The 14,598-nt window shown below is 37.9% G+C and overlaps 1 protein-coding gene across 8 annotated transcripts in view; it reads left to right on the forward strand.

Annotated features, from left to right (window-relative positions):
* The window catches only part of STK31 (serine/threonine kinase 31), a 78,417-nt gene extending 64,093 nt beyond the window's left edge, over positions 1-14,324 (forward strand). For all 8 annotated transcript variants that reach the window (XM_074195481.1, XM_074195480.1, XM_074195476.1 and 5 more), the window contains 2 exons: positions 2,431-2,499; positions 13,931-14,324. In XM_074195481.1, the coding sequence (XP_074051582.1) occupies positions 2,431-2,499; positions 13,931-14,152 (291 nt within the window). In that variant the 3' untranslated portion in view covers positions 14,153-14,324. The remainder of the gene's footprint in view (positions 1-2,430; positions 2,500-13,930) is intronic.
* Positions 14,325-14,598: the final 274 nt, after the last annotated feature.

The following is a 14,598-nucleotide window of genomic DNA, read 5'->3' on the forward strand; positions in this document are numbered from 1 at the left end:
AGTTTTTAAAAATGTGTTTTTCTTGAATTATCAATGATTTGGAGCTCCTTTTTAAAAAATAAAGTAATTTATTTTTCCAACTACATTCAAAGATAGTTTTCAACATTCTTTTTTTTAGTAAAAGTTTGTGTTCTACATTTTCTCCTTCTTTCCCTTCCCTCCCCCCTCCATAGTGAATAATATGATAAAGCTTATACATGTATAACTAGATTAAACATATTTCCATATTATTCATGTTGTAAAAGAATCAGACCAAAAGGGAAAAGCATAAAACAACTTAAAAATAGAAAATAATATTCTTTGTTCTGCATTCAGATTCCACAGTTCTTTCTCTCTGTAGGGCTGGTATTTTTCATTACAAATCCCTTAGAATTGTCTTTGATCACTGAACTGTTGAGAAGAACTAAGTCTCTTGTAGTTAACCATCATTTAATGTTGCTGTTAACGTGTACAGTGTTCTCCTGGTTCTGTAGAGCATCTTTTAATTTAGGATTGTCAACAAAATGAATTTTTTCCTTGAAGAATTATCTCCTATTATGTCGTTTGACCATTTATTATTTGAGAAATGAGTTCCTATTCATAAATATTTGTATCAGTTTTTTATATAAGTTGGATATTAGACTTTCATCAGAGAAACCTGCTGCAAAGATTTTTTTTTTTGGAGAAGACCAAAAGATTTTAAAGTCTATTTTATGCTGCTTTAGAATAAAGTGAGTGAGTTTTTGAGAAGAGAATATATTTCTCTGTTTTTTGTGGGATTAATAAAATGTTTGTAATCCTTACATATATTGGATTTAAAAGTCTATGAAGGTGTGTGTTAGACAGTGGTAATTAGTCATGCTGAGTCATTTAAGTGAGGATTATCCAGAGTTGTCCTTTATAGTTTTATAGAAATAATAGGGTGAAATGTTAATGCCAATTGGTGAAACCATGGGTAAAAAAACCAAAAAAACTAGTCATTTTTAGCACAAATCTGGTTGGGGAGGAAGGAAAACATTTTAAAAAATATTTCTTTCTTATTGTGTACTTGGTGGCAAATGTATCCTAAAGAGAGCCTAAGTGATCTCTTTGTTTTCTTAACATCTGGAAGTGAAGATGATTAAAGCTTATTCCTGCTTATAACCATTTTTTACTTCCAAAATTATAATGAATTCTTATTTATTTTATAGCTTTGTAATTAGAAGATCAAGGAGTCATTTACCTGTCAGATCTATGGAAAGGGGAGCAGTTTATGAGCAAGGAAGAGATGGAGAACATCACCAAAAACAAACTAGATGATTTTGATTACATTAAATTAAAAAGCTTTTGCACAGATAAAACCACTGTAACCAAGATCAAAAGAAATGTAGTAAATTGGGAAACAATTTTTACAACTAATGATTCTGACAAAGGACTCATTTGTAAAATATACAGAGAAATGAATCATATTATTTTTTTTTAAAAAAAACATTCCCCAATTGATAAATGGTCAAAGGATATGCAAAGGCAGTTTACAGATGAGGAGATCAAAGCAATCCATAGTCATATGAAAAATTTCCCTAAATCATTAAATGTTAGAGAAATTCAAATTAAAGCTTCTCTGAGGTAACACCTCTCAGACTGGCCAATATGACCAGAAAGGATAATGATCATTGTTGGAAGGGATGTGGGAAATCTGGGATACTATTACACTGTTGATGGAGCTGTGAACTCATCCAACCTTTCTGGAGAGAAATTTGGAACTACGTCCAAAGGGCAACAAAAACGAGCATACCCTTTAATCCAGCATACCATTACTGGGTCTATACTGTGAAGAGATGATGAAAAAGGGTAAAAACATCATTTGTACAAAAATATTCATAGCAGCCCTGTTTGTGGTGGCAAAGAATTGGAAATCCAGTAAATGTCCTTCAATTGGGGAATGGCTTAGCAAACTGTGGTCTATGTATGTCATGGAACACTATTGTTCTATTAGAAACCAGGAGGGAATGGGAATTCAGGGAAGCCTGGAGGGATTTGCATGAACTGATGCTGAGTGAGATGAGCAGAAAAACACTGTACACCCTAACAGTAACATGGGGGTGATGATCAACCTTGATGGACTTGCTTGTTCCATCAGTGCAACAACCAGGGACAATTTTGGGGCTGTCTGCGATGGAGAATACCATCTGTATCCAGATAAAGAGCTGTGGAGTTTGAACAAAGTTCAAGGACTATTCCCTTTAATTGAGGGGAAAAAAAACAGTCTGATCTTGTTATCTCTTACACTTTTTGTTTCTTCCTTAAGGATGCGATTTCTCTCTCATCACACTCAATTTGGATCAATGTACAACATGGAAACAAAAATTAAGACTGACATTGCTTTCCGTGGGGGGGAGGCGGGGAGGGAAGTAAGATTGGGAGAAAAATTGTAAAACTCAAAACTCAAATAAAATCTTTAAAATTTTACAGCTTTGTGTTCAGAATCAAGAATTTGAAATAAATGAGGATGGAATTCCAGAAATAGATGGACTTCATCTGGTATGTAAACTTCTTTTATTTGTCTATTTTGTCTAATTTATTTGTCTAATGTAGATTAATTTTATGCCAATGCTCATATTTAAAAATATGTAAATAACTGTCCAAAAAAAACTATTTTTTTTAAGTTTTTGCAAGGCAGTGGGGTTAAGTGGATTGCCCAAGGCCACACAGCTAGGCAATTATGAAGTGTCTGAGGCTGGATTTGAACTCAGGTACTCCTGACTCCAGGGCCAGTGCTCTATCCACTGCGCCACCTAGCCACCCCCAGACCTATCATTTTTAAGCTTTTGAATGCTTCTCCAAATTTGGAAATGAAGATAACTATTTTAGTTGTAAGACTGATTTTGGCTCTTTGCTGCTTTTTAATTCCTTATGCTTTGAATTAGTCATCCCCAAAGGGGAATGTTTTCTAAAAATCTTAGGTGGTAAATAGGACTTTAAAGAAGTAGAAGATAATCTTGTAATCTTTTTTTTTTTTCGACTTTTTTTTTTGGCAAGGTAGTGGAGTTAAGTGACTTTGCCCAAGGTCACACAGCTAGGTAATTATTAAGTGTTTGATTCCAGGTCTGGTGCTCTATCCATTGGGTCACCTAGCTGCTCCTCTTTTAAGACTCTTTTTTTAGGTTTTTGCAGGGCAAATGGGTTTAAGTGGCTTGCCCAAGGCCACACAGCTAGGTCATTATTAAGTGTCTGAGTCTTTTACGACTCTTAAAAGAAACATTGTGCATTTTGTTCTTCCTATTGGTTATGCATACTTGAAGAAAATTCTCTATTATATGTTCAGACATTATTAAATTTGTATGTAAGTTGAAATCAGGTATCAGTTTTTCAATTTACTTTTCATTCACAGGTAGAAGTTATATTTTCACTATATTGGTTCTGTAAACAAATATTATTTGATAAGTTTATAGGTAATCAAACTTCTGAAAGATTTTTGCGGAGAATACTTGCAAAGCAATGATTTTTAGTGCTGCGTATATGATAATGTAAACTTTTCATTTTCTTTTGTATTATTGTTGGGAATTTTCTCACCATTTCAGATGAGATGATGGGGCAGCTGGTGGGACAGTTGATAGAACACTGACCTTGTAGTCAGGAGGACCAGAGTTTGAATCCAGCCTCAGATGCTTGACTGTGTGACAAGTCACTTCATCTTGGTTGCCTCCCATCCAGAATCATCTCCAGTTGTCCTGATCCATATCTGACTACTGGATCCAGTTGGCTCTGGAGGAGAAAGTGAGGATGGGGACTTAGCACAGCTCTTCCCCCCATTCAAATCCAATTTACATGCTTGTTTATGGCATCACCACCCTGTTTGTGGTCTTCTTCAAGGACGAAGGAAAAACATCCAGGGATAAGAGTTGGTTGTTTGGTATATTTCTTAATATAGGAAAAGAAACCATTCCCCAGTGAATAAATGATCAAAGGCTATGGACAAAATAGTTCTCAAAAGAATTCAGGGAGTGGGAAAATATTTCAAATCACTAATCAAAATCTCTTTGTTTGGCAGTAAAATAACTAGTAAATTGCAGCAGTGATACTAGTAGTTTGGTGATGTAATTTACCCTTTGAAAGCTATATAAGTTCATACTGAATGTTGAGTAAACTCTTGACAGTCTTTAGATTTAGATTGATTTGGAGGAATTAGAGACAGTTCGTAGGAGTTTTAAACTAATTTTTAGCAGGGACAAAAATCTTGGTAAGATTTGTAAAAATCCATGTAAGCTCTGTTATCTCTTGTTTTTGATTCTTGACTGAATTGAATTTGTTCAGTTAACAGGAGCAGTAAGCTCTGCTTGTATAGGTGAGTTGAAATTAGATAATAGAATGGAAATATGGAAACATTTTCTTTATTGGAGAGTAGAAAAATCATTACTTAATGTGATGATGGCATAAGACTAATGGAATTAATTTGACTTGAAGCAAGGGAAGATTAAAGTTGAGAGATTGAAATAGATCTAATTTGATAAGACTGAATCCTGGCAATGCACACTTAACATCTTTTGGAAAATTCAAATTTGGAAGGTTAAAAATTCATTAATACTTGATTCTGAATTTTTTTAATAATGAATTTGTGTTATTTTTTGCATCACCTACATGTTACAATGTTTTCCTTCATCCTTCCTCTCCCAGAAAATTATCCCTTGTAACAAAGAATTAAAAAAAGAAGGGGGAAAAGGTGTTTGATAAAACTAACCAGCTTATGGAAGAAGTCTGAAGTTTGCAAGATTCTATCTCTCTGGTCTCCCATCTCTGCAAAAAAAGGGGAAGGGAGAGATATCTTTTGATATATTTTCTTTGAGATCTAGCTTGGTCATTTACTTTTAAAAATTTATTTTAAAAAATAATATTTTATTTTTCCCAATATATATAAAACAAATTCTAAAAGCATTTAAAACATTTTGAATGTTAAATTCACTTTCTCCTTCTTTTTCTTCTTTCCTAAGATGGTAAGCAATCTAATATTGGTTATATATGTGCAGTCACATAAAATATATTTCCATATTAGTCATTTTGTAGAAGAAAATGCAACCAAAAAAAGAAAGAAAATGAAAAATAATTTTGTTCTGATCTGTGTCCAGTTTAATTTTTCAGCATTTATTTTTAAGGGTTTTATTGTTCCTTCCATTTATATTGTTCTAGTTCAGTAAAGTGTTCTCCTCGTTTCTACTCACTTTACTTTATATTAATCCTTCAAAAAAAAAATTTTCCAATGCTTTTCTGTGTTCATCATGTTCATTGTCTCTAATACCAATGAAAATATCCTATAACATTCATGTTTGAAGCTTCTTTAGCCATCCTCAGTCTATGAGCATTTCTTTTGTTCCAGGTCACATCCTTGTTTATTGTGGTGTTATTGTGTAAGATATTTGTCTAAATCAGATTTCTGCCAAACTGATTTCTAGATTTTTTCACCAAATTCTGCCAATTATGAATTTTTTTCTTAGGGAATTTTGAGTTGTTTATCACACTCTAGGTTGCTGGGTTTAGTTACTTCTAATTCTTTGTCTGTTCTGTTTCCCTACTTTTCTACTTTTTAACCAATTTTGGGTTGCTCTGATGGTTTGTTTGAAGTTGGAAGTGCTTCTCTTCCTCTTCCCTATTTCTGCTTTTAAAATTATTTCTAGTAAGATTCTAGATTTTATTCTGACACAGTTTGTTAATATTTTATCTAGTTCTATAAAGTATATTTTTGGGGCAGCTAGATAGAGGGGATATAGCCTTGGAGTCAGGAGGATCTGAGTTCAAAGCCAGCCTCACACTTAATAATTGCCTAGCTATTTGACCTTGGCCAAGTTACTTAACCTCATTGCCTTACAAAAAAAAAAGCAACCCCCCCCAAATAAAGTATATTCTTGGTTTGTTGTTTACTATGACAGTAATTCTATAATTTTTTAAGCAGTGCTTAATTTTTTTAATCAAAATTTTTTAGTTTATTTTTTTAAATTTAAATTTATTTTTTTATTCTCATTTTGTACAAATGTTTTTTTACATTAATAAAATATTCTTGTTTACAAGTAAACAAAATACCCCTCCTCCCCCATGAATATAGATAGACTTGTTTGGGCGAAAAAAAAGTAAAGGGGAGAGAAAAAAATTAAAATAAAAAATAATAATAGTAATAATTGTAGGTATGGCCAGGTGGCGCAATGGATGAAGCAACAGCCCTGGAGCCATGAGCACCTGAGCCCATATCCAGCCTCGTAAACCCAACAATCACCCAGCCGTGTGACATGCAAGCCACCTGATCCCCACTGCCCTGCAAAAACCAAAAAAAAGAAAAAAGAAAAAAAGACCCAAAATAAAATAAAATAGTAATAATAGTAGGGGTGGCTGAGTGGCAGACAGAGCATTGGCCCTTGAGCCAGGAGCACCTGGGTCCAAATCCGGCCCCAGACACCCAAAGATCACCCCGCTATGTGGCCCCAAGCAGGCCACCCAGCCCTACTTGCCCTGCACCCTCCCCCAAATAATCATAACAAAAAGTGTGCTTGAGTCTTTGTTCCAACACCAACAACTCTGTCATGGGTGGATCTCATTCTTTATGATAAGTCCATCACAAAAGTTATTTCCATATTTTTCCACCCTTGCCATTGCTGATCGCAACTCCCTCCTTTCTTATTTCTCCACTACCATGTACTCTATTTTCTCTCTCCTTTCACTCTGACTCTGCTGTAAGGTTGCTGAGTGGCGCAGCAGACAGATCCCTGGTCCTGGAGCCAAGAGGCCCTGAGCCCTCCTACCACCCCTTAGGCCCAGAATCCACCTGGCCCCATGGTCCTGAGTAGGCCTTCCAATCCCAGCCCCTTGCAAGAAGTAAGAAAGAAAATGTATTATATCTGACCACTCTCCCCCCCATGGTCCATCCTCTCCTCCTTTATTCACATCCCCACCCCCTCCCCCTGCTCCCCCCTCCTTCTTACTCCAGATGTCTATACCCCATTGAGTATATATGCTGTTTCCTCTCCTAGCCATCTCTGATGAGAGCAAAGTTTCCCTCATTCCCCCTTGTCCCCCCTTCCATATCATTGCAATAGCTCATTGTAATAAAAAAAACTTATGTGAAATATTTTGGACTATTTACCCTCTCCTTTTTCTTTCTCCCATTCCATTTCCCTTTTTTTCTATTGACTCCATTTTTACACCATATTTTATCTTCAAATTCAGCTCTCTCCTGTGCTTCAACTAGAAAAGCTCTCTCTAACTGCTCTATTCACTGAGAAGGTTCACATGAGTATTATCAGTGTCATTTTTCTATGCAGGAATACATGCAGTTCATCCTCATTAAGTCCCTCATATTTCCCCCCTCTCCTCCACTCTCCATGCTTCACCTGAGTCCTGTATCTGAAGATCAAACCTTCTGTTCAGCTCTGGCCATTCCAAAAGGAACCTTTGAAATTCCCCTGGTTCATTGAAAGTCCATCTTTTTCCCTGGGAGAGGACATTCAGCCTTGCTGGGTAGTTCGTTCTTGGCTGTATTCTAAGCTCTCTTGCCTTCCAGTATATTGTATTCCAAGCCCTACGAGCTTCCAATGTAGCTGCTGCTAAGTCCTGTGTGATCCTGACTGCAGCTCCACGGTATTTGAACTGTGTCCTTCTGGCTGCTTGTAATATTTTCTCTTTGACTTGGGAGTTCTGGAACTTGGCTATAATATTCCTAGGGGTTGGTTTTTTGGGATCTCTTTCTCTGGGGGATCAGTGGATTCTCTCCATTTCTATTTTGCCCTCTGCTTCTAGAATATCAGGGCAGTTTTCCTGTAGTAATTCTTTGAAAATGATGTCAAGGCTCTTTTCCTGATCATGACTTTCAGGCATTCCAATAATTTTCAAATTATCTTTCCTAAGTCTGTTTTCCATATCAGTTGTTTTTTCAATGAGATATTTCACATTTTCTTCTAATTTTTCATTTTTTTGGTTTTGAAGTATTGATTCCTGATTTCTGGTAAATTCATCGATCTCCCTGAATTCTATTCTTTGTCTGAAGGATTTGTTCTCTTCAGAGAGTTTTCTTATCTCTTTTTCCATCTGGCCAGTTTTGCTTTTTAAAGCATTCTTCTCCTCAATAACTTTTTGAACTGTTCTATCCATTTGACCTAAGCTGGTTTTTAGCATGCTATTTTCTTCAGCATTTTTTTGGATTTCCTTGACTAAGCTGCTGACTTCATTTTCATGTTTTTCCTGCATCTCTCTCCTTTCTTTTCCCAGTTTTTCTTCCAACTCCCTCATTTGATTTTCAAAGTCTTTTTTGAGCTCTATCATAGCCTGAGCCCAATTTCTGTTTTTCTTGGAGTCTTTAGATGCAGGAGCTTGTGCTTCCTCATCTTCAGACTGAATATTTTGGTCCTTCTTGGGCTCATTTGCAAAATATTTCTCAATAGTCTTCTTTTTGTTTCTCTGCTTGCTCATTTTCCCAGCCTGGGCCTGGTTTGGGGTGTTTCTTGAGCTTTTGGGGCACTCCCACAAGGGTCTCAGTGTGTGCGGCTCTGTCCTCCCTCCTGGTCTGTGAATGACCATAAGCGCCCCCCTCTACCACGGGGCTGATGTGTGTGGGGGGGCTGCTGTTCTGTGGCGGGGCCTAGACTGTGGTCAGGATCTGAATGTGGTCAGAGCCCCAGAGTCATGTTTCAGGGGCAGAGGACAGAGCTCTGCAGTCTCTCTTCACTCCCCTTCCTCAGCTCAATGGGCTCATGCCCTGGGGGCTCCTGCTTACAGGCTCCGCCTGCTTCTGTTTCCTGGATCTGGGCTGGGGAAAGACCATGCTGCTCTCTGTGTGCCCCGAGGGCTGGGCTCCACGTGCTAGCTCTGGCAGAGGTCCCCCTCTGTTCCCCCACTTTATGCCCGGTGCTCCTCGGGGTGCAGCTCAGGAGACTCCCCTGCTGCTGTGAGCTGAGACTCCCAGCACCCTGGGGCTGCCTCCGGGAGGCTGAAGTTCTTTGGCTCTGGCGGGCCACCCCTCTGGCTTGCCGCCTCTCCAATCCTGGGGAGCAGAGCCTTTCTGCTCTTTTCCCGGTTACCTTGAGTAGGAGAACTGCCTCACTGGGTCCCTTTGTGGGTTCTGTCTCTCGAAAGTTTAGTTAGAGTCCTTAGCTGATGAATTTTATCAGAGAGCTCCTGACTGGATCCCTTCTTGTGGCCATCTTGGCTCTGCCCTCAGCAGTGCTTAATTTTGACCATGTTGGCCTTCACCCATTCACAAGCATTGAATATTTCTCCAGTTATATAAATTCTTTTTTCTTTAAGGGTCATTTTCTAATTGTATCTATACAGCTATTGATTAATTCCTAGATACTTTTTGCTTGGTTTGATCCTCTCTGGGTTTAATTTTATATTTTAAGTTTTTTTCAGGTAAAGAAAAAAATCAATGCTTAGTTAAGACATATCCTTTGAACTTTATTATTCAAACCTTTTTCTTTTGGTTTTGGATTTTTTTTTTTTTTTTTTTTTGTTTAGGTTTTCTTTGCAAGGCAAATGGGGTTAAGTGGTTTGCCCAAGGCCACACAGCTAGGTCATTATTAAGTGTCTGAGGTCGGATTTGAACCCAGGTACTCCTGACTCCAAGGCCGGTGCTCTATTCACTGTGCCACCTAGCTGCCCCATATTCAAACTTTTTTCTTTCTAACTTCCCATCAGGTTCCTTCTCTGATGAATCACTTACTATATTTGTGGAGGTACAGAACTGGTCCAACCATTCTCAAAAGCAGTTTGGGATTAGGTGAATCCTAAGTGAATTCAAAGTGAATAGGATTCCCATAACCTTTGATCCAGAAATCTAGGCATTTACTGAAAGGTCTGGGAAAAAAGAAGTTTCTAATAGACCATAATATTTGGCAGGAACATTTTTTGTAGAACTGAAAATAAAGGAGGTGCCTAGGGACAGGTACAGAGATTTGACATTTTGAAATAGTAAAAAAATTGATTTTGATAGGCTTTGAAACAAAGCCTCTGGATCCATGGGCAACTTGACTTTAGCCTCCTTCTCTTCTTTGTCAGATCCATGCTGTTGGCCTCTGTAGCAGCCTCTTTTCTCCTCTGGCCCATCCTTTCTCCTCCAGCTTCAAAAACCCCTGGTCACCCACTGCTACCTTCTTCAGGAGGCCCTTCCCAATCTCTTAGCTCCTGCCATCCCCTTTTTTCTGAATATAGTTGCCTCCCTCCTCGGATTTTCCATTTCTGGTGGGCACTGCAGGCTCTGGAGTCGGGGGAAGCAGGCCCATGTCTTGTGTCTGTCATCTCACTTCCCTCAGACTCGGCCTTCTCAACAGTGAAAATAAAATGTTGGACTCTGAGGTGGATACATGTCTCCTCCTGTTTTAACACCACCTTTCCCTTTCACTTAGTTCTCTTCAATGGACATTTACTGAGTACTACTGGTTGTCAGTCACTGCATTAAGTTCTGGTTATAAAGAAAAAAAAGAATCAAGCCCTACCCCAAAGAGGACTTTTCCTTGAGGGAAGCTGTCTATACAGATAAATAAATACAAATTAGATATAAAACAGTACAGAGTAATTTATGGGAGGGAGTGTTCCCTGGGAAGATTTGAAAAGGTTTTGGGTTGGAGTAATGGGAGTGTAGAGGAGGCTTGGACAAGGGAAGGCCAAGTGCCACAATCCAGGGTTAAAGACCAAATGTTTGGCAGCCTTTATCCGATGACCAGAGAGGAGAGGCCTTGGAGTCACAGCCATCTTCTTACAGTCAGAGAGCAGGTTTGAAGATGAGGGTGTGATCAGATTCAGGATATCTCTACAGAATGGAGTCTACAGGGATCTGGAGGGGGCTGAATGATCAGGAAGAGGTGAAACAAGTCCAGACTGGAAGGGGAAGGGGTCCCCTGGCATTTACTCAGTGTTGGAAGTCTACCCCTCAGGGTTTGCAGGAAGATGAGAGGACTATCGAAGCTTTACCATGAGAAGGAGTACAAGGGAAAAAAGAGCACTCAGGAGGTTGGTGCTTAATGTAGATTATCATGATGGGAATAGCAGAATGCTAAGGAGTAGAGGTATCCTGTGATGGTGGGTGGAACATTGTTGGGTGTTTTAGGCTCCAGCTAGCATTTGACTGGGAGGAGGTTAGGTGACTCAGTGGATAGAGTGCTGGCCCTGAGGTGGAGAAGTCCTGAGCTAGCTGTGTGAGACTGGGCTAGTCACTTAACCCTGTTTGTGGAATCTATTGGAGAAGGACATGGCAAACCACTCCAGTATTGCCAGGAAAGCCTCATTATAGGGGTCATGAAGAGTCAGACACAACTAAACAACACCATTTTACTAATGATACATAACAGAACATTAGAGTAGGTGGGCCTATTCCCAGTTGTCCGTAATCAGGGTTACACACACAAAATAAGAATTTTAGAACTGAAAGGGACCTTAGTTGTAAAGTTCTTCTCAAGATGATTATCAGCTTTTTATTTTCTTTAAGAGCACATAGAAGTAAGGAAGGAGTCAGTAATTTTGATGAGAAATTTCTGATTTAAAATCCCCAAATAAAAGGCTGTGGAATTTTTTCCTTTCTATTATCAGTCTGGGTAAAAGCACTTTAATAAAGGACTTTTTCCCTCCATGGCAAATTTTTCCCAAATTTAATTTCATTATTTTTTAATTAGCAAGTATTTATTTTTTCTCCCTCTCATATTCCCTTCTAACAGAAATGCATAGTTAGACAAGGCAAATTCCTTTATTTGCTATGGAGAAATGATGTGGCTGATTCTATATTGAGGCCATCTTCTCTCTGCATTGTCTACAGTCTCCTGGAGTCATAGTTATTAGTTCAGTAATTGAGGTTTAAAGTCTTTAAAGTTTTGTTGTTTACAATATTATTGCATAAATTATTGCCTTGGTTCTGATCATTTCTCTTAGCATCATTTCCTTTGGACCTTTCTAATTTCCTTTGAAGTTATCTATGTTTTTATTTCTTATGTGTAGTAATATTCTGTCACATTCACATACTATAATTTGACCATTTCCCAGTAGAATAGAAGTCCCTCAGTTTTCACATGTTAAAGAGAGTACAGTGAGTACATCATTGAAAAGGGTTAGTGGTAAGGTGAATGAAACCAGAGCCAAGAATTGGGACCAGAGATCTTAGAGTGCAGTTTTTTACTAATGGTGTGTTCGAAGCTTTGCCCAGAATGGGCTGAAGTAGAGCAGAGTAAGTGCAGAAAATGAGGTCTGATGGAACATGGAGAGTCAGGTTTCCATGCATTTGGGGATGGTGGAGAAAGGAGATCTTTGGAGAAGGCAGGTAATACTAAGTACATCAAGCTTAAAATAATTAGAGTGAACTGAACAGAACATCTTGTGTCCAGTTTCAGTTAGAGCTAATTCTATTTTATTTTGTTCACTCGCTAAATGTGTCATTGATTGTGCTGGCTCTGGGGTTAAAGAGCTGCAAAGACTCTTGGAAGGAAGAGAGCCCAGATGGTAAGGGGAAGGAAGGAATCTGTTAATATCCATTTCTCAGACCAGCTTTTCAATCCTCCCTGAGTAGAAACATCACATGTGAACTCTTGGAAAGAGCCACAGAACATGCCACTGAAATCTGTCCTGGAAGAGAAATGACTGGGAAGACATTGAAGGATTAATTGTCAGCTAGCTTTCCTTCTAGAAGCCCAATGATTAGCAAGGAAACACCATAGATTTTTTCCAGGAGAAAGCATCAATAACTATTGATCAATATGCTTATGTCTTTGTCTCTAAAACTGTGGAGGATTCTCTCTCTCTGTGCTTGAAGTCAACTTTATGTAAATATGATAAAGGGACAGTCAGATTTGTACAGTTTTATACTGCTGAACCTGTCTTCATTGACCCATATTTGAAAGGTGCAAAGAACACAAGATCCACTGCTTAATTATTAAAAAATAAGCAAATTTCTTCAAAGATTTCCCTTTTCTACTCAAAGCATGGACAACTGACTCTTCCTGTGTTAAAAAACTGTAATCCCTGACCTCATTTTCTGTACTTACTTATCACCTTGAATATTTAGCTCTGTTCTACTTTCCCCACCCATTCTGGTCATAGTGTAAATCTCTCTCTCTCTCTTTTTTTTTTTTTGCAAGGCAAACGGGGTTAAGTGGCTTGCCCAAGGCCACACAGTTAGGTAATTATTAAGTGTCTGAGACGGGATTTGAACCCAGGTACTCCTTGACTCCAGGGCCAGTGCTTTATCCACTGTCACCTAGCCGCCCCATAGTGTAGATCTCTAAAGCTGCTCTTCCCCTAAGATTATTTTTTAAAGCATTTCTTAAATGGAGCCTTAGAGATTTCTTGATAGATGCAACATGGAGGTTCCTCTGTTGTCCTTTATGGAAGATGTGTTGATTGTATCAACATCTCCAGAGAGATACAGGACCACACAAGAGAGACTGGCATCACAGTTGACCCAGAAAAAGCCGGAGTCAGAAAATGTCATTTGTGGTTGGTTGGGCAGTTAGTCCTTTGTGTTGATACAGCTGTTCATCTTGAACAGACACTGAAGGTGGGTAATGAGATGGGTCTGTATTGAAGAGGAGGAAAAGAGTAGACTGGAGAACATTTGGGAAAGGACCCAGGATTATCTTGAGAGACTCCCATAGTTGGAAGAAGAAAGTGGTGAATGACTGTCTTCAAGTGAAAGACATTGATAAAGAAATATTTGAATGCTGTCTTGTCCACTGTGTGTTTTTGTGTGTGTTCCTCATCTGAAATTTTGCTTTGTTCAAGCTGTGGGTCTTTATTCCTTTGGATTTTGAATGTACATGATGGATGTGTCTGTGGTATTTCTGTGAATAATACCTCCAGTTCTATGTTTCATTAAAATATTTAGTGGGGAAGTAGATTATTGCCCAGTGTCACTGATTAAAGTGTTTCAGGACTCTTTGCGTTGAGTCAGCCCTTCATTATTTATTTATTTGTATAATTTTTTTTTTCTTTATTTATTACTCTGCTTTATTTTCAGGATGATGATGTCAAGACCCTGCTGTCTGGTTTAATCTACTGTAGAAATTCAATGACTGCTGAGCAGGTCTTGAATGCTGAGTGTTTCTTACTGCCCAAGATAACAGTAATTGCGTACCCAGAAAAAGTTTCTGAATATGAAGAGAAGGAAGAACCTGAGGAGGAGCACTTGGATATGTACAATGAAAAGGCCAGAAATAGTGAAGACAGTTTTGACCAGTAAAAAGTTGTTCCTTTTGCTTCTCCGATTTTACTTTTTTTTCATTTGTTTAGTTTGAATTAAAGGAACTAAAAAGTTAACAATTATACCCACATAATTCTGGAGGGTTCAGAACAAGTTGACCTATTTTTCATGTATTCAAATATAAAAATAAAAGGTGTTTGGATAAGCAGAACAGTTTTGTATGATTTGGAAATTTTATTGAATTTGGAATTATTAGAGAAATTTTAAACTACATTACTATATTGGGGATTGAGTAACCAATTTAAGAACTTGTGAATGCTGAAAATTTCCTTTTTTATTAAATCAGTATATTTTTGAGTTGTGCCAAAGTTGTTACAAAAGAGAATATTTTTAAAAGATTTAAATTAGTTTCTTTTTTTTTTGTTTTCATGCTTTTTTTTTAACATTTTTTTTACAAGTTTTGGGTTCCAAATTTTCTCACTCCC

The sequence above is a fragment of the Macrotis lagotis genome, chromosome 7 (assembly GCF_037893015.1).
Source record: "Macrotis lagotis isolate mMagLag1 chromosome 7, bilby.v1.9.chrom.fasta, whole genome shotgun sequence".
Lineage (NCBI taxonomy): Eukaryota > Metazoa > Chordata > Mammalia > Peramelemorphia > Peramelidae > Macrotis > Macrotis lagotis.